The 19,883-nt window shown below is 42.2% G+C and overlaps 1 protein-coding gene across 1 annotated transcript in view; it reads right to left on the bottom strand.

Moving 5' to 3' along the window:
* The window catches only part of LOC308271520 (nesprin-2-like), a gene marked incomplete at its 3' end in the record, with an annotated part of 253,796 nt that overhangs the window by 168,764 nt on the left and 65,149 nt on the right, over positions 1 to 19,883 (bottom strand). Inside the window, exons 31-38 of the mRNA XM_080707904.1 lie at positions 18,343 to 18,487; positions 17,090 to 17,308; positions 11,491 to 11,756; positions 8,453 to 8,621; positions 6,842 to 6,997; positions 3,334 to 3,474; positions 1,565 to 1,747; positions 457 to 594 (exon numbers count right to left, since the gene is read on the bottom strand). Of these exons, the coding sequence (XP_080564030.1) occupies positions 457 to 594; positions 1,565 to 1,747; positions 3,334 to 3,474; positions 6,842 to 6,997; positions 8,453 to 8,621; positions 11,491 to 11,756; positions 17,090 to 17,308; positions 18,343 to 18,487 (1,417 nt within the window). The remainder of the gene's footprint in view (positions 1 to 456; positions 595 to 1,564; positions 1,748 to 3,333; positions 3,475 to 6,841; positions 6,998 to 8,452; positions 8,622 to 11,490; positions 11,757 to 17,089; positions 17,309 to 18,342; positions 18,488 to 19,883) is intronic.

Genomic DNA, 19,883 nt, shown 5'->3' with positions numbered 1-19,883 from the left:
AGCCTGTACTCACAAGTGTGACTAACCCATTACCTTAGTCGCAATGCGCCCTGGTCAGTGACCTGACCGCCCCTCACGTCCGTACACCGACTGCACTCAAAGGCAGGGGCTAGACAGCCCAGGTACGCTAAGGAATGAGAATTTTGTGGACCCAAACCATCCACACCGTCTAGAACAACCTTCTTACTTCGCCGATGGGTAAACTGAGGCCCATGGAAGAAGATAAAATGCTAAGTTATCCCAAAAGTCATATAAAGAACAAAAAGAGCCAGATCCTGGTCCCCCAAATCCCTTTCGAGTGCCCGCCATTAATCCAAGTTTCCTTTTGCCTATTGGCGTGATTACAGGGAAAGTTGTTTTTCAGGTGAGAAGAAGAAAAAGAAAACGCAGATTGACTGAGCCACGAATCTTTACGTGGATTCTCGCACTCGCAGAAGCCCTGCGCCAAGCCCTTACCCGGAGGGTGCTGGCGTGGTGACTGAGCGTCCTAGAGGAGTCGCAGGGCGCCGGATCGGCCAGCAAGCGACTGGTGTTTTCTATCCACGCCTTGGTGCTCTTCAGAACATCACCATATTCCTCCATCTTCGCTGTGGCCTGTGAAAGAGAGGTGGTACCAAACTCAGTGCGATGCTAGTGATCGGAGTTGAATGACTTCTGAACGAAGTGTTGGATGCAGTTAAGTCAGTGGCGTGTTGGGCCTGGCACGACTCCTTTCTCCAAGGTAGAGGACGCCTGGCCATTTGCTCCAGGTTAAGATACTCCCAACTAATATTTTTTCCCTTTTGTGGTACTGAGGATTGAACCCAGGGGCATTCTACCTCCATGCTACACCCTAGCCCATTTTATTTTTGGTTTTGAAATAGGGTCTTGGTGAGTTGCTCAGAGCCTTGCTATACTGCTGAAGCTAGCCTTGAACTTGCGATCTTCCTGTCTCGGCCTTCCAAGTACTAAATTACAGGTGTGTGCCCCCATGCCCAGTTGATCCTCCACACTCTTAAGACTGATCCTGACCATTGGTAGATCTGCCCTGGCACTGCGTGCCTCAGAGCAAGAGTTCCAAGCTAACCTTGCAAGAGCTCTGGTTCCCACTGATGCCCCATTCTAAAAATTAGACTTGTGCTTCTTCCTCCACTCAGGACCTTTCTATTACGTCCAGCTGATGGTAAGACTAGGATCCTGTCCTTGCTGAATTATACTCACAACTCACCGAAGCACAATCCCTGTTCCCAGTAGGGGCAGAGAGAGATCATTAGTAGTCTCTTCATGGCTAGGCCCCTCCCTGGACCCGAGACACCCACCTCCATTCCTGTGATTGGTCTTCATCTACCTGCGGGAATCCCAGTGCTTGCCTGGACTCTCCTGCAACCGTCTTTCAGATTCTCGGTTGTACCCGCCCTTCTCACCCCTCTGGGTCTACGTCAGTTTACAATGTGGCTCTCTCGCTTCGGTTCCTATACTGGCAAGCTGAGGGAAGCTAGCTGCCTCTGAATCTATGTTTTGCTTTTATTTTAAGCTGTATCATCACTACTACATGTTCTGTAGCTACCAAGTGGTACAGCCCCACCTTATTTAACTGTGATGTTCTGGATTCTGCTCTCTGGGATACTTGCTGATACTGTTGAAAAGGAGTCATCAGGTTATCCATCCATTCTTGAGCCTGTCCTGGGTCCTGTTCAATGATGTCCTGAACTTCAGAATCCAGCTCATTGAGCTTGGAATGCCAGAGATCCAGCTCATCCCACATTTGCTGGAAAAGGAAATGGTGTCAATCTGCATGACGGTCATAGTAGATGGTGGCAATATCCTGTGTGTGTGCGCGTGTACACATGGTTGTTTTTTAGTACTATGGATTAAATCCAGGTCCATTTTACCCCCAAGCTACACCCCCAGCCCTTTTTAGTTTTTGTTTTGAAATGGTCTCACCGGGATGCTGAGAATCGGAGGTTCATCTCAAACTTGTGATCCTCCTGCCTCAACCTCCCAAATACTGGGGTTACAGGTGTGCTCCACCACGCCTGGCTCTAGTTTTCACATGGTATTTGCATTTGGAAATGCTACAAAAACACTTCAGGCCCACTTTTTTGTACTTGGCAAGAATTTCTGATCTAAACTGAGAAGTACTTTTTTTCAGTTCTCCAACCTGTAACTGTGTTCATTTCAGTATCAATTTGCTGTACGGGCCGGAAAGACCTTGATACTTTCCAAGGACAATAACAACAAACAAGGTCAGGATAGCCCTAACCTTAGAAGAGTGATAAGATAAACATTATGTTTAAAAAGGGCTATTCAAGCCAGGCATGGTGGCTCACGCTTGTAATCCCTGCGTTTGGGAGGCTGAGACAGGAAGATTGCACAGGTTCGAAGCCAGTCTCAGCTGGCTTAAGAGACCCTGTTTCCAAATAAAATATAAAATAGGTCTGGGAGTGTAGCCCGGAGGTAGAAGGCCCCTGGGTTCCATCCCCAGTACCACACACACACACACACAAAAGGGCTATTCAACCTGGGCACACCTGGTACATACCTGTAATCCTAGTACTTGGGAGGCTGATACAGGAGGATCACAGATTTGAGTCTAGCCTCAGCAACTTAGGGAGACCCTGACTCTGTTTCCAAATAAAATTTTAAAAAGTATAAAATAGGTCTGGGAGTGCAGTCCAGAGGTAGAAGTGTTTTCAGGAACCTCAGTACTACACACACACACACACACACACACACACACACGTAAAATAGTAAAATAGGGCTAGGAGTGTAGCTCAGAGGTAGAAGGCCCCTGGGTTCAATCCCAGGTACCTAAAATAAGTAAGTAAATAAATAAACAATGCTATTCAATCTGGGTGGGTGTGATAGCATATATTATAGAACCAGCACTTTGGGAAAATGAAGACGATTGCTTAAAACCAGGAGTATTTTACCTCTGAACCACACCCCCAGCCTTTTTATTTTGCTTTGAAATAGGGTTTCCCTAGGTGACTGAGAGTCTCACTAAATTGCAAGAGAAGTTTACCTCGAACCTACAATCCTCCTGTCTCCACCTCCTAAGAACGGGATTACAGGTGTGCACCACCACACCTGGCTTGACTTGTTTTTTATACAGATCCTCAGTGCTCTTCACTCATGAAAACGCTAGTGTACAATAAGATGCCCTCAGGAGCCGGGGCATCAGCCCACCTTGGGAAACCTGAGAACAGGCTTCAGTGCGCCCTCGGCTAGCGAGCTCCCGAGGTGGGCCCTCGCCCTGTGCACCTGACTTAGGGCCTCGGCCTCAGATGAAGCCAAAGCATCAGTGGGGCGAAGGTGTCAGAAGGAGCTGGGCTGAGCGGAGGCGGGCGTTACCTTCTGGAGTTCCTGAGCTCGCTCAATGTTTTTGCTCTTCTGCTGCAGCATGCTCTCCACGCACCGCAGCCCGGCCTTAATCTCCTCCACCTTCCTGCGCATGGCACCTGATGGTGAGCTCCGCGCGACCTCGCTGCTCACCTGCTCCCGGGGAGAAAGTCGTGTTTGGGTGAGAGCCGGTCTCTGCTCTCTGTTCCCAGCTTCAGATGACAAAAGCAGTACTCACTCTTTTTACTTTAAAGCATTTTACGGTCTGGGGGGAAAACATCTAAGCCCCCTTTTTAAGGAAAAAGTAGATTAGCAGACTGTTAATGGCAGCAGTGTTTACTTAACCTTTTAAATATAACCTATAAGAAATAAATGATTCATTCATTCAATTTTTTTTGTGTGTGTGGTACTGGGGAATGAACCCAGGTACATTCTGCCTCCAAACTACATCCTCAGCCCTATTTTTGTTTTTATTCCTTATTTTGAAAAAGGATCTCACTCATTTAGGGAGGGTCTCACTAAGCAGTTGAGGCCAACCACAAACCTTCAATCCTATCTCAGCCTCCCAAGTACGGGGGATTATAAGCATGCGCCACCACACCCAGCGCAAATGAATTTAAATAAAAGAAAAATGTGTGTTGTGTTGAGCAACACTAATGAGTGAACTCTTTGAAACATAACCCTGGGGATCAAATGTGATGAAATAATTCCTGGAGGATGACCTCTCCATTTAATTAGAAAATCATCTAAGCCGGGAAGACACTTGTAATCTCAGCATTTGGGAGGCTGAGACAGGAGGAGCACGGTTTGCAGACAGCCTCAGTGAGACACTGTTTCAAAAATAAAGAATAAAAAATAGGGCTGAAGGTATAGAATACCTCTGGGTTCTATTCCCAGTACTGGGGAAAAAAAAAAAAAAAAAGAAATCATCTGCTCAGATCCATTTTCAATAAAATCAAATCAAACGTATTCTCAAGCCACTTAAAAACAAAATGTAAGCCAAGCATGGTGGTGTACATTTCTAATCTCAGTGTGCGTGAGGCTAAGACAGGAGGATTGCATGTTCAGGGACAATCTCTGTAACATAGTAAGACTCTCAGAAACCAAGGGAGACCCTGTTTCAAAACAAAAAGTAAAAAAGGGATATGATTGTAGCTTGGAGGTAGAATGTCCTTGTGTTGAACCCCTAGTAACACACACACATACACATGTAATTTTTGGGTGAAACAGCCTTCTAAAAGCAGCTATTTCTTGGGGATATAGAATTTAGTTTTTCTCTGCGTGACTATTTCATATATGCTATTTCAATAGCATATATTTTTGTCAGCAATCAGAAATCTAGGTACTGAGCAGTGCAATGTTTGAAAAATCTAAATGATTTCCTTAAGAAAACAACTATGCTCAGAAAGATAAACGAATGTTGAATGTATCACTTTCTTCCGCAAACTGCCTGATTAGTTTGTGCTCTTGTTTTTTTTTAAGCTCTGTAGCTAAGGCTTTCTCCAGGAAGCTCCAAAATGACCATATAACACTGTGTGCCTCAGTTTAAGTCCTCTGACTCCTCACGGTTTCTGTATAGTCACTCAGAGTAAAACCATCCCCTGGAGATCAAGTTCACAGATGCAGAAACTGAAACAGGCTGAGCTGAGCGGCGTGGTGTGGCCCCAGGGCAGCGGGTGGACTTGTCCTGAGAAGTCCTCAGGTCCCCAGGCCCCACTCCAGGCTCCTTCTGATTAGGCGGTTGATGCTTTTATATCATGTCTTAATTCCATAAACCACACCACAGTCAAAATACTTATTTTAAAATTTTCATTTTGAGCTGGGCGTGGTGGTGCACGCTTGTAATCCCTGCGCTTGGGAGGCTGAGACAGGAGGATCGCACAGGTTTGAAGCCAGCCTCAGCTACTTAGTGAGGTTCTCAGCAACCTAGTGAGACCCTGTTTCCAAATAAAATATAAAAAAGGTCTGGGAGTATATCCTGGAGGTAGAAAGCCTCTGGGTTCCACCCCCAGTACCACCAAAAAAAAAAAAAAAAAAAAAAAAAAAAATCATTTTGAACTTCTATTTTTTTTTTTTTTTTTTTGGTTTCTTGCCAGCAGTAAGACAAATGAGCACAAAACAAGATTTTCTGATATTTTGGGCAGTTACTCACATCCCTTTAACATTAGGAGAGATTATGAGTTACGGAAGTAAGCAGCCGTCGGAATTACACACAGTGACACTGTATCTGTTGCCTCTTATCCTTTAACTTCCTTTTGCCTGGTCACACACGAATCAGTTGCTGTGTGTTACAAGCATATAAATTCACGGTGGAAATTTTCAGCCTCCAATGTGAAAGGCTGGCTTTTACTATTAATGTACTACTGATGTACTAATAATGTATGGGATTTCACATAAAGTACTCATGGGAATAAGTTTCTTTTAAAACATTTAGTAGTTCTAGAACCAACTATGCACAATCCTTCAGAAAATATCTGATAGGCTTCTTTATGTGTCAAATAAAAAATATTTGTCTTAAATATATAATCATCACATTTTTAGTAAAGGCTATAGTTTTCCTAAGAAACCTGTCATATTGGTTAATGACAGATTGTAACAACTAAGTTTTAAGTCTGATCTTCTTTGGTGTGCTCTGAACATCTATTTTAGCCATCAAGATATAGGTATTCTAAGCTTCAAAAAAATATAAAAATCATTCTGTGGATGCTGGAACAAACAAAATTTTGTTCTGTTGGTTTTGGGTTGCCTTTTTACAATCCAATAAAATTGTCTTGCTAAGCTCCTGTGTCTCTGGTACTATAAATATTTCCATGCTTTCTTCAGATCTAAACTCTTACACACAAAGATTTGCCCAAGAATGTTTTTTGAGAATTCTGTTAAAATAATCATTAGAGAGCCAGTCTTGGTGGCGCACGCTTGTAATCCCCGCGCTTGGGAGGCTGACACAGGAGGACTGCACAAGTTCGAAGCCAGCCTCAGCTATTAGTGAGGCTCTCAGCTACTTAGTGAGACCCTGTTTCCAAATAAAATGTAAAATAGATCTGGGTTCCACCCCTAGTACCACCAAAAAAATAAAAATAAAAATAAATCATTAGATAGTGTCTAATTCCTGTTCCTAGTTAGCTGTAAACATTATATGGTTATTGCCCTGAGTTGTAATTTTAAAATGTTTCAGGGAATATGTTTTAAAGCCAAGTATTATTCATGTAAGAATGTTTTAACTTTGTATAATAATGATAATAATGGTAAACCAGGTAAAAGATATATCTGACTATTTTAAAATGAAAGAAGGGAACAAGAAAGTCTCTGGACAGCTAAAAACACAGATTACCTACGATTCTGTTATCTACACCACTTCCTTTGAGCATCTTATCTTCGTATTCAATGTAAAGAATCAGCATTTAACTCTATAAAACCAGTCAAAATGAAACCAGGGCGCATGAAAATGTTAAAGGAGATTTTCTACTTTACAGTCATCCACGCCCACCAATAACAACACAATTACAAACCCTAGAGTTACCTTCTCATCTACGTCTTCTAGAGCCTTCCTGCACTCCTCCACCTGGGAGCCGATCTCTGCAGGGACTATGGTGTACATCTCGCAATACTTGATTCGCAGCTGTTCCATGATATTCTCAAAAGTTAGCTTCCCTTCCTTAAGAATGCTCTGGAGCTCCTAAAAACATCAAGAGATTTTCCACACTCAGAACTGGGGGAAAAGCTTAGCTCTAAAAGAGCAAAAGCAAGGTCTGTATGACAAAACCCCACCACTGAGACAAGCTGATTAAGTCTGAGAGATACTCGGTGTGGCCCGACGGTGCTCTCCAATTCATAAGAATTAAACTCGATACTTCATAGTGTCACACCATTGTCCCCAAAAGACATTAATTACAACGTCCCCTGCTTTTAAAACACCTCTAGGATTTAACTGGATCTCAGACACCGTCCTGATCTTTGCAGGCAGAGAAAAGTTTCAAAGGAGTTTTTCTGGTGTTTTTATTAACTTGTTGCCATTTCTACTCCTTCCTACATTATCATCACAATGACTCAAGGCCACTAAAAGCCCCGCACTTGAAGCAAAAGTGTCTGTTTCATGTAATTAGAGGGCCCAGCAGAGCTCAGTGTCTTTCAAAAGGGAGGGTTCCAGTTCCATTCAAAGAATGTAGGTTTTAGGAGATAAAAAGAACCCTGAACAAACAGTCCATTGGCTGTGGCCTAGAAATAAAATCTGATCTGCGTTCTCCTGCAGTAATTATAAAGGAGAAACTCATTTGTTTGGGAAAGTTTCCCAAAGAGCAAGTGGAAAAATACTTCTTGACTGACTGTGGCTTTTTTGTTGTTTGTTTTTATAGCCATCGCCCTGCAGCGTTACTTGTGCTAATGGACAGAGTCACTGCACTGAAGAATGACTATAATTTTAAATGACTCTGTGAGGCGAGCGTCTGCTGTTGTGCTTTTCTTAATCCTCAGCAGAGAACAAGTCTAGAGGGGGAAAGTTAAGAGAGTGGGGCCACCAGGCACAGGCGGGGCTGGAGGGGTGTTGTCCTGCCTCATCTAGACCCAGGGCAGCACAGGTCTCCGACCAGAGGAGGTATCCCCATGAAAAGCACTCCGGGAGTGAGATTAAGTTCCTTTTTCAACATTAATAACCAAAGCTCCGGCTCATAACAGCGTGAGGCTTTTGGATAAATTTCCAAGTGTTGTTTCTTGTTGTTAGCAGTGAAACCAAGAGACAGAAAAGGAAAGTCTGAAGAAACAGGTTCCCAAGTGACCCTCAGTGTCTACACAGCCCTGCCCAGAGGTAAGACATCATGTCCTACTCAAGGACCAGTCTAACATGCTACCTAAGAGTGTCCTGAAACCCCTGTTCACGAAACACACTTGAAATGTGTTTCAAAAGGGGCTGCTTAGTCAGATGGCCCCCCTCTCAGCCTGGTCTCACCTCTGGTCAACTCTCCATCAACACTTGCTATCTGGCCTAACCCTGCCAACATGATGCCACAGGCCTTTTGCATGTGCTTTCTTCTCTCTCTGCATCATTCACCAGACCTCTCCCCCAATCCTGCCCCAAGACTTGTAAGACAAGATGGTGGACAAGTTAGCCACGTCCACTAATGTAGCCCTCGCTTACCTCAAACTGTTTTGCCCTGTCTGGGTGGCCCTCCGATGCCATATTTTGGAAAGAAGTTGCAGACTGTTGAAGTAAATTCTTCAAAGCAATTATTTCCTTTGTGAAGGCATGTCGTTCTTCCATTTCAGTCTGCAACAATTCTTTATTTTTTTGAGCTTTCTGGAAAAGCCTGAAATCATCAAAACATACTTGATTTTTTTTTTGTCCTGCTCTTCTGTTAAAATTTTATTTCACCGGGGGGTGGTGGCGCACCCTTGTAATCCCCGTGCTTGGGAGGCTGAGACAGGAGGATTGCACAGGTTCAAAGCCAGCCTCAGCTACTTAGTGAGGCTCTCAGCAACTTAGTGAGACCCTGTTTCCAAATAAAATAGAAAAAAGGTCTGGGAGTATAGCCCGGAGGTATAAAGCCTCTGGGTTCCACCCCCAGTACCACCAAAAAAAAAAAAAAAAAATTATTTCAACATTTAACAGAATATCTGAGTAGCTCACGAAAGATGATTTTTCTAACTGTATCAGTTCAATAGTTTATATATCACTACAAACATATACCAAATTCTATCAATCAAAAACCTCTCTAAAAATTTCATCCCAAAATATCCCCTTCTCACGTTTGCATCCCAGTTGTCATCTCTGTCCTCTATTTTCTCCATATAGTCCCTGATCTCAAATAAAAATGACACTTTGAGATGTCATGGGGCCACAGTGGGCTCCTGAGGACCGACAATTTCACTAGCCTTTTACGCTCAGGCTGCCCCATTTGTGTGGATGTTACAAATATAAGAGGTAACTGAGTGGAGGAAGCCTTTCCTGAGAGTTATTTGGTAAGTATCTTGGATACTGTGTATAATAAATATATATTTGGCCTCTGCCCTGGTTCCTGGGACAGAGTTGCAAATACTCTTAGAGCTACAAGGAGAACCTACTATTCCAATATATGACACTGACCCTAGTGCCTGCCACAGAGCTCTTGAGATCTTTGTGATTTCTCGAGTAATAGATTCATCTTTTGTGCTGAGTCAACTTTTGGTGGGCTCTTATATAGCCTAAGAATAGGAACTGGTTGCCAGGGAAACAATTGTGTGATTAGAGGATTGGAACATTCAGTACCACCCTTCCCCCCACACATCCTCAAGATGAGAAGGTGATAGGGATGAAAGAGTGAGTTGATCCCTAGTGGCCATTGATGGAACCATGATTGATTACATAATGAAGCCTCCATACAAGCCCCAAATGACAGGGTGTGGGGAGTGCCTGGACTGTTGAGGATGAGGGGTATCTGGAGGGTAACGTGAACAAGAAGGCCAGGGAAACTTCACACCCATTCTTAAAACCTTGGCTTATACATCTCCTCCATCTGGTGCTCATTTCTATCCTTTATTACACCTTTTATTAATAAACTAGTAATGCAGGATGTGGCGGTCCATACCCATAATTCTAGCTAACTGGGAAGCTGAGGTAGGAGGATCACAAGTTCAAGGGTGGCTTGGGTAATACAGAGAGATCCTGTCTTAAAATACAAGTGAAACCTCAGTGGTACGCTGCCTGCCTAGCATACTTAAGGACTGCGTTAATTCCCAGTGTGGCAAAACCAAGTCAAATCCAGTAAACCTAAGAGTTTGCCTGAGTTCGATGAGCAGCTTCTGCGAATCAGTGGAAGATCAGGAAGGGGTAAGAGGAACCCTCAATGGCCAGTTGGTCACAAGCTACTTGTGATTGGTGTCTGAAGTCGGGGCAGCTTTGTGGACTCGAAACCTCAAAATGTGCTACCTCGAGATGGATAAGACAGAATTACATTGTGGGGAACCAAACTGATGTCAGCTAAAGAACTGTCTGGTGTGGGGGGGAAAAACCGTAAAAATTGTGTGAGAGTAGAAAGAAAAAAAAAATATTTCCCTCAGATCATTTTTAGGCATAAAATGATAATATCCATTGTTTCTTCTCCTTGGTATTTTTCTGAATGAACTAATCACAGATATAGACAGAAATCCTGGCCTATGAATATTTAGTATAGTATACTAAATATTCATAAAATTCATAAAAGTAATACTTTTTTTTTTTTTTTTTGGTGGTACTGGGCTTCCTAGAAGCCCTTCTATCTCCGAGCTATACTCCCAAACCTATTTTTATATTTTAATTTGGAAACAGGGTCTCTAAAGCCAGCGCAGCTGGCTTCGAACCTGAGCGATCCTCCTGTCTCCTCCTCCCAAGCGCGGGGATTACAAGCGTGCGCCACCACGCCTGGCATAAAAGTAATACATTTATGTAGAACTTAAATGTTCTTTACTAGGTGCTTAGTTAAGTAATTATGGCATATCCATATGGTTCAGTATTATAAAGATATGTTTTAAAATAGCACTGACTGGCATAGGAAAGTAAACATGATCTTCTGATAAATTATTGAGCAGAAAACAAAAGGATATTAAGTACTACAGTCTCAATTTATTGAAATATAAAATTAGAAGTAAAAAAAAAAAAAGATGAGAATAAAAGTGATGATAACCAGCCGGGCGTGGTGGCGCACGCTTGTAATCCCTGCACTTGGGAGGCGGAGACAGGAGGATCGCTCAGGTTCGAAGCCAGCCATGCTGGCTTAAGAGACCCTGTTTCCAAATAAAAAAGTATAAAAAAATAGGTCTGGGAGTGCAGCCCAGAGGTAGAAGGGTTTTCAGGAACTCCAGTACCACCAAAAAAAAAAAAAAAAAAAAAAAAAAAATAGTGATGACAACCACTATTACTGAATGTGAGATTTAGGTGGGCCTTTATATTAAACCTTGTAATTTTCCATGTTTTTACAAATTTCCTATAGAAGAAAAAATATTAAAAAAAGAAAACTGAAGGATATCCCCAGTCAATACCAGAACAGAAAATAATTGCCTGTTTTAATTATATTTCTCTTTTCTATCCCTCCTTGTACCTATCAGTGTTGACACAAGTCAATTCTGTGGTACCATTTGTTTTCATTCTATATTTTTATATTTTCTAAATTTAGAGCCAGAAATGTCAAGCACATTTCCTAAATAGTTCACCATAAATCTTACTTGTGGCATCGTTCTTGCATAGACGTGATTTCTTGAAGTGCCGGGACTGTTTCCACAGCCGCTGAGCCTTCAGGAATATTCTGGATACTCTTTATCCGTTGAAGGAGGAGGTTTAGTAACAGCTGCTGCTTCTCCATGCTGTCTTCATACTGGCATAAAGAGTCTAGCAACTCGGAGAGTTCCTCCGTGGTAGCAGCCTCTTTTGTTTTGGAAATTTCTGGGAGTTCCTCTTGAAGATTATCTAAAATAATTGCTTCTCGTTCAATCTAATTTGAAAAAAAAAAGATAAATAAGTAAAAGGTATTTTTACTGTATAAGGACTTGAAGTATTCCTTTACAGCCGTAATTTTTTTTTCTTTTATACTGGGGTTTGAACCTAGGGACATTCTACTTCTGGCCACCACCCCTGTCAGCCTGATTTTATTTTTTCTTTTGAAACAGGATCTTACCAAGTTGCAGAGGGCCTCACCAACTTGCTGAGGCTGGATGCAAACCTGTGATCCTCTTGTCTCAGCCTCCTAAGGACTGGGATTACAAGAGTGGGCCAACACGTCTGGCTTGCAGCCGTAACTCTTTAGTCCTCTCCCCCCCCCCAAAGGATTCCTAATGTCAAATTCTAGTTTAAAAGTAATTCTTGTTCCTTTATTACTGGAAGCATTAGTCCTTTATCACTGGAAACTCCTATCTCCCAGCTACTGCCCCTATAGACGTGTAATTAAAATGAATTGTGGTTCTTGTATAGTAAAGAAAGTGCTGTTGGGTATTTAAAATAACTTATTTTCCTTTCAGATTTCTGCTTGATAAAGCTCTATTTCTCCTAAGATACACATGAGGTAGTTAGAATGAGCCCTGCCAAACCACTTCCAGTATAAGAGACTGGACAACTTCTGGATGTGGAAAATGTTCTATACGTCTCTTTTCTTTCATTTCTAATCCTTGCATGATCCAAAGTGAGTCCAGAAGACCCTCATCACCCTGACACCAAGAAAAAGGAAAGCATCCTAAACTATTCAACTAACCACATATTTATCAACCACTGGTATATACGGAACTCAAAAATACGTATTTCAATATACACCTAAAACTCTGTCCCACCAGTGTTGAACAAAGATGTAGAAAGTCTCAAGGTCTCTGAACTGGTTGGCTCCTCAATCCTCTGGTCTCCCCACAGCTGCACTGCTGGTTTATCCCGCTCTTCCCTGGTGTAATGTTAGCGCTATACCTTCTGTTCAGAGTCATACGTCTTGCCATCTTGACCTCACATTATACCGGCCTGCTACACTTATGATGCTAACTGAATGGGGAGCAAACCCCTGCATGTCCGTCGGCATCCCAGAGAATGGAAAATAAAGACCATGAAAACTCAGGAGCCCAGCATCCATTAAGTCCCTATGCCCAATAGTCTGAGGCATGCCAGGGCTTCTCCTCTCCCATGTCATTTAATTCTTTATTACCAAGAAGAGACACAGCACTGGATAGGCCTTTTTGAACTCTGATGGTCATATATATTGTACTTAGGATTATTGCTCAGATTTGGTTATCAAACTTGTTATGAACAATGCTGCCAATATTGAGGAGCACCTGGAGAAACTGAGGCACTGAAGCAGGGGCAGGCTGTGATATGCATGTCATAATATACTCGAATAATATGATCCAATTGGGTCGCCATAATCCCTGGGTGCAGGTGTAGACTGGCCCCTCTCCAAGAGACGGAGTTTGTGCTTGCCCTCACCTCCAAACCTAAATACAGCTGGATGGGAAGATCAGCTTCCAACAGGCACACAGCTACACCCACACCAGGGACTGAGATAAGGTTGCCTTAGATCGTCTTGAATCCCCCTACTTGGGAACAGCCATGTAAATGAAGGAATGGCTGTACTGACAGGGGTGTATCTGGGGTTTTCTATATACATTGAAAGAACTATGTCTGACTGGGTGTCACAGTGCACAGCTGTAATCCAGCTAGTTGGGAGGCTGAGACAGGAGGATTGCAGGTTCCAGGACAGCCTCAGCAACATAGGGAGACTCTTAGCAATCAAGCAAGACCCTGATTCAAAACAACAAAAAAAAATTTATAAGGTTTGGGGGTGTAGTTCAGAGGTAGGATGCCACTGGGTCCAATCCCCAGGACCATATGCATAAAAACAAGCAAACAAAAAAAAAAAAACACAAAGAAGAGGAGGAGGAGGATCAACTATGTCTATCAATTGGTGGAGCACATCTCACTGTCCATGCTGTCTGATAATCACAAATGGGCATACGCAGCAGTCAAAACCTGTTCACCTTTCCTGTTTCAGTTCTCCTAGTCCCCAACTCCTGTCCCCTGGCAGCATCACTTTCTAAAATAAAACACCTGCCAGGAAGCCCCAGGCTTTGCTGTTTCTCGTCAAGCTGTAAGAGATTGAGATGAAAGAACTCTGGGGGAAGGTAGATGTGTGTGTGTGTGTGTGTGTGTGTGTGTGTGTGTGTGTGTGTTGCTGGGGACTGAGCCTTGGTCATTGCACATGCTAGGCAAGTGCTCTACCACTGAGCCACACTCCAAGCCCCAGAACAATTTTTATTATGACAGTAATTTTACTCCAAAGCCAGGCAACTCTTCATCTCGTGAATGAACTAACTGTATTCTATTCATCAACTGAATACTATTAGGGGTGTATAGGAATGAACTACCGATACAAGTGGCAACAAGAATGAATCCAAGTGTATTGTGCTTAGTGCAAAGAAGCCCCTTCATACGACATTCTGGACATGCAAAAACTACAGGAAAGAAACGGACCAGTGGTTGCCAGAGGCTGAAGGTGATGAAAGCAGTTAACTATGAAAAGGTACAAGGAAATTTTTAAGGAGTGATGGAAATGTCCTCAACCTTGATTTTGATGGCCTTGTGATGGTATGTACTTGTGAAACTCAAGAAACTTTAGGGTAAATTTTACTGATTTGGGGGTGAAGGCAGCTCTCGTCATAAAATAGCTGTCGTAATGATTATGCATTCACTTCCTACGGACAAGAGTCTCTGCAGCACCTGATGGTTTTTCCTGGATATAAAATCTTACTGAAATTGGTTACAAACCTTCAGGTTCACAGACAATAAGGAAAAGGAACCATAGCCACACCACGAGCAAACACAAGGAAGGAGAATGAGAACCTGGAACTGCAGAAATAGAAACCGGCAACAGAAATGACTTCAGGGTTTTAGGCACAAGAGAGAAACATCAGCTTTACGTCTCCCATTATTTTTGAAGATATCACCTTATTCTAGCACATTATGTTCATCAAAGCATGAAGTAAATGATTCTTCTGGGTAGCCAGAAGTTAATAATTATGTATCAAGTACATTCTATTTAAAAAATAGGGAAAGCCCGGAGTGGCAATGCATGTTTGTAATCCCAGTACTAGGGAGGCTGAGACAGGAGGATCACAGGTTCTCAGCCAGCCTCAAGTAAAAGGCCCTCCGCAACTTAGTGAAACCCTGTTTTAAATATAAAGAATAAAAAATAGGGCTGAGGGTGTAGCTCCAAGGTAGAATGCCCCTGGGTTCAATCCCCAGTACTGAAAAAAAAAAATGAGGTAAGCATTAAAGAGGGGAGACAGTCAAATAAAAAATTTTATTAAGCCGGTAGTGGTGGCGCATGCTTGTAATCCCAGCATTCGGGAGGCTGAGACTGGAGGATCGCAGTTCACGGACAGCCTCAGCTACTTAGTGAGGCTCTCTGTAACTCAGTGAGACCTGGTTTCAAAATAAAGAATAAAACATGAGGCAGAAGGTGTAGCTCGGAGGTCAAATGCTCCTGGGTTCCATCCCCAGACCCGCAAAAAAAAAAAAAATAAAAAATTTTATTTATTGATTGATGGTACAAAGGAATGAACCCAGTGGCATTCTACCTCGGAGTTACACCCTCAGCCCTTTTAATTTTCTTCTTTTGGCACAGGGTCTTGCTAAGTTGCTAAGGATCTTGTTAAATTGATGAGGCTGGCGTTTAACCGATGATCCCCAGATCTCAACCTCCCAAGTACTGGGATTACAGGTGTGTGCTGCTGCGCCCATCATATATTTTAAATTTCCCCCACCTATAAAGCGGTAACAATTTTTACCTCAGAGGACAGGCCAAGAATTCAATGAGAGCCTGCGTGAACTGTGTCCTCAGCACCGCGCAGGAACTCAGTAAATGGTACTATTACAGAGAGGCAAAAACTGGCACCAGTGGCCCCAACACAAGGCGGGTTTACAAGTATCTTAGTTTGAACATTGAAAAGATTATTCACTAATCAAACCCCATTAGAGCCACTGAAATGATAGTCGTTTTCAGGAACATCCAGTTCTAGGCAGGTTACTACGACAGTGCTACACATTTTGATCCCAAAACATCTGATCTCCTTCCAATTAAGTACTGACTCATATTTCTATCTTAGGAAAATTCAGCAAGTTTTGAAATGAATAAGAGAGAAGGGTTTTCATCTAATGTCCTGATTTGTACCTCATTTATACCTGGCCTCTTTGAAAGACGAGAGACTACAATAAGATAATTTCATAGGCTTTTTAATTTTTTTCCTTAATATATGTGCTGCCTAAGTCCTAAGACATGATTAAATTAAAATCTGTGATTGGTATGCATTATGGAGGTCTTCTTTGAGATGGTTTTGAGAGAGAACATCACACCTCACATTTTTAGGTCCGTGCTTAGCAACTCTAGCTAATTTCCATAGTTAACAATTGTAGTTAATTTAAAAAATCAGTCGGTTATTATGCATATTGTCTAATTCTAACCTTTAGTATAATGAATGTGGAGACAGTTCTTTTTAAGAGGGATTACCTTTCTTCACAATAAAGATTTTAAAGCTTAGCCAGCAAGTAGTCATCTATTTATAAGAATTATCTGACATACACAAAAAATAAAAAATAAAACAAAGCCACTGTTATGAAATAAACGGAATAATTTATTGATTGAAGACTGGGGCCTGACCTCTAAAATCATTTATGTGTAACGCATATATGATGTACACAGATGGTACTGGCTGAAGACTTGGTGTGTGTGTGTGTGTGCGCGCGCACGCGCGCACGCTACTAGGGACTGCACCCAGAGGCAATCTACCTATTGCCGGAGGCAATCTACCTATAGCTACACCCCCAGCCCTATTTTATTTTTATTTATTTATTTTTTTGGCTATACTGGGGATTGAACTCAGGGGCATTCTACCTCCAAGCTACACCTCCAGCCCAATTTTTTAATCTTATTTTGAAATAGGGTCTGAGTTGCAAAGGACCTCACTAAGTAGCTGAGGCTGTCTGCAAACCACGATCCTCCTGACAGCCTCCTGAATGCCGGGATTACAAGCGTGCGCCACCACACCCGGCTTCTTTTTTTTATTTATTTATTTTTAAACAGGGTCTCACTAATTTACAGAGGGCCTCGCTAAGTTGCTGGGGCTAGTGGCGAACCTGCGAGCCTCCGGTCTTGGCTTTCTCAGTACTGGGATTACAAATGTGCACCACCAGCTCCGGCTCATGTAGCTTTATGTACAAGCAGTGAAGATGATGAACGAGGGCAATGACATTCGTCTGGCAAGGGCAGGGTTGGAAGGCTGAAAGGGAAGCACTCACTTCCTCGCTGATAAACTTCCACTCCTGCCTCAGCTTCTCGCTCCACATCTGCCACTCTCTGGCGGCTTCCAGCAAACGCAGCCACTTCTCCCACAGAGCCCACACGGCTCTGCGCTCGTGCAGCCCGCTGCCCTCTGTGCTCCCGCGGCTCAAGAGTCTGAGGACCTGTCGTAGTTTCATTAACTCTTCCTTGGTTGATAGGAGATTTGACAGCAAAGCCTTAAGAAAGAAAAGGAAAAGAACAGGAGGGATGGCATGTTTATTCATTTTTATGGAGTTTATAAGCCTTCTTAAATCTCGAACAATAAATGATTTCAACCCTCCTCAAATAGTATACAATTCTTTCCTTATTCTTTTGGAAGTCAATTTGGGCCGGATGAGAATTATCTATGAACTAAAATCTGCATGAATTGGGGATTATGGGGACAAGTTGTGATTTATAGATCAAACTTTACAAGACTGTATCTGCTTCTTCTTTCTTTTTTCTATCTGATAATGGAGATTGAACCCAAGGGCATTCGACTCTTTATTGCCCCAGCCCTATTTTTTATTTTTATTTTCATTTGGAAATAGGGTATTGCTAGATTACTGAGAGTCTCATTACATTGCTGAAGCTGGCTACAAACCCAGAATCCTCCTATCTCAGTCTCCCAAGTACTGGGATTACAAGGAGAGCCCCACCATACAGATAAGAGGTAAATATTCTACAAATAGATTGCTATTTTAACGTAAATCTCCTATTTTACCAAGTAGTTTATTGGCACAACACTTACTGTATTAACCATCAACACAATATTTATGGAATTCGTTTGTTTGGTTTTGGTGGATAATTAGCACAGATGGTTTAAATGTCCTCATCCAAGTCCTAGTAATATATGTACATTCCAACTCAGAGAAGTAAGCAAAAACTAAAACTGCTTAGTAAGAGGCGAGACCAGAATTCAGAGCTTATGATGGATGCAGTAATTGCTCAAAGGACAACAAAGCTTTGTCAACAACCCAGCAGCAACACTCAGACGATGGGAAAGTGAAGGTTTACAGAGGTGGTCGTGGAGGGTGGGGCGGCGGGGGAGGATCACACGGTGAATCCAACTGTCAAATCTCTTGAAACCCCGGCTTCATTTTTGCCCCTGGGCTTCCGGTTTGAGGAGTCTTCAGCCTGGAGCGTCTTGTGGCTGTACAGAGCCCCCTCTGTTTAACTGATCTGCCAAATTTTGCACAGACCATTACCTGTGACTGTGAAGAACCATTACCTTGCTCTGTTCCAAACGCTGTAAAGCTTCTTTGTAAGACACTGGCAGGGGGGACACGGACTGCCCGAGAACAGTCTCCATCTTCCTGAGGTGGGTACAGACTTCTTCTTTTATCCTACTGTAGCATCTGTGATTCTCAAGACACCTGAGGAGGCACAGTGAGGAAAAAAGTGTATTACATTTTATTTAACACGATAGACTGTGAACGTCCCAAGATGAATTCTCTACATTCAATTTTAGAAAAAGGATATAATAATTTTCCTCTTTTTCTTTTTGCTACTTGATGCATTTCAACAAATTTTTATTGCTTTCTCACCCCCAAAGGGACTTGCAAACAGATTTAAATGGTAACTTTAACAGGTAGAAAAAGTGGCTCACAAAACGCCTAAATGGGAGAGCTTTTTTTTTAAAAAAAAAAAGTTCCCATAATCCCAGTACTTGGGAGGCTGTTTATAATATACTGTTTATAAATACAAAAAAGTAGAAACAATCCAGATGTCCAACAATAGTAGGCAAATAAAGCTTACTACAGATAAGAACATGACTGAACTTCAGGGTCACAAATACGATCTTGCAAAAATCAAAAGGACAGAATACAAATGGCCTCTCATGCTTGTAATTCCAGTACTTGGGAGTCTGAGACAGGAGGCTCGCAAATTTGAAAAGAGCCTTAGCAAGTAGTGAGACTCTCATTAACCTAGCAAGATTTTTTTTTTTTTTTTGTGGTGCTGGGAATTGAACCGAGGGGCATCTACCTCCGAGCTACACCCCCAGCCCTATTTTTTTTTTTTTTTGAAACAGGGTTTCACTAAGTTGTGGAGGGCCTCACTAAGCAGCTGAGGCTATCTGTAAACCTGGATCCTCCTGTCTCAGCCTCCCAAGTACTGGGATTACAAGCATGGATCACTATGCCCAACTAAGACCCTATTTCAAAATACTAACAAAATATGGTTGGAAATGTGGCTTGAAGGTAGAATGTCCCCTACTTTAATCCTCAGCACCACCAAAAAACCCCCAAATAAACTTGAAAGCAGGATATATAAACAGCAAAAATTGAACTAAAACCAAGGAAGTGGCAAATATATTTAAGATAATAGTTATTTTTGAGAGAAAAGGAGTATACAACAGAATCCAAATTAATGATATTTACCATTGAAATCTGGGGTACAAAGATATTTATCATCATTCTTCATATCACATATACTTTTATACACATCCTGAATATACCCAATATTAAATAGGAAAAACTTTAAATGACATATTTACTCTTGTTTTCTTTAGTGATTTTTTTTTTAACTTTCCTATACTGTCCTAATTTTCTCTAATGCAGACATATTAATTTTTTTTTTTTTTTTTTTGCAGTACTGAGGATGGAATCCAGGTCATTCTACCTCCAAGGTACACCCCCAGCCCTATTTTTATTCTTTATTTTGAAACAGGGTCTCACTGACTTGCAAAGGGCCTAAGTAACTGAGGCTGTCTGTTAACTGCAATTCTCCTTTCTCAGCCTCCCAAATGCTGGGATGACAAGTGTGCACCAC

The sequence above is a fragment of the Muscardinus avellanarius genome (assembly GCF_963383645.1).
Source record: "Muscardinus avellanarius genome assembly, chromosome: 12".
Classification (NCBI taxonomy): Eukaryota; Metazoa; Chordata; class Mammalia; order Rodentia; family Gliridae; genus Muscardinus; species Muscardinus avellanarius.
The sequence above is the reverse complement of the archived record's forward strand: the minus strand, read 5'-3'. Positions and strand labels throughout refer to the sequence as shown.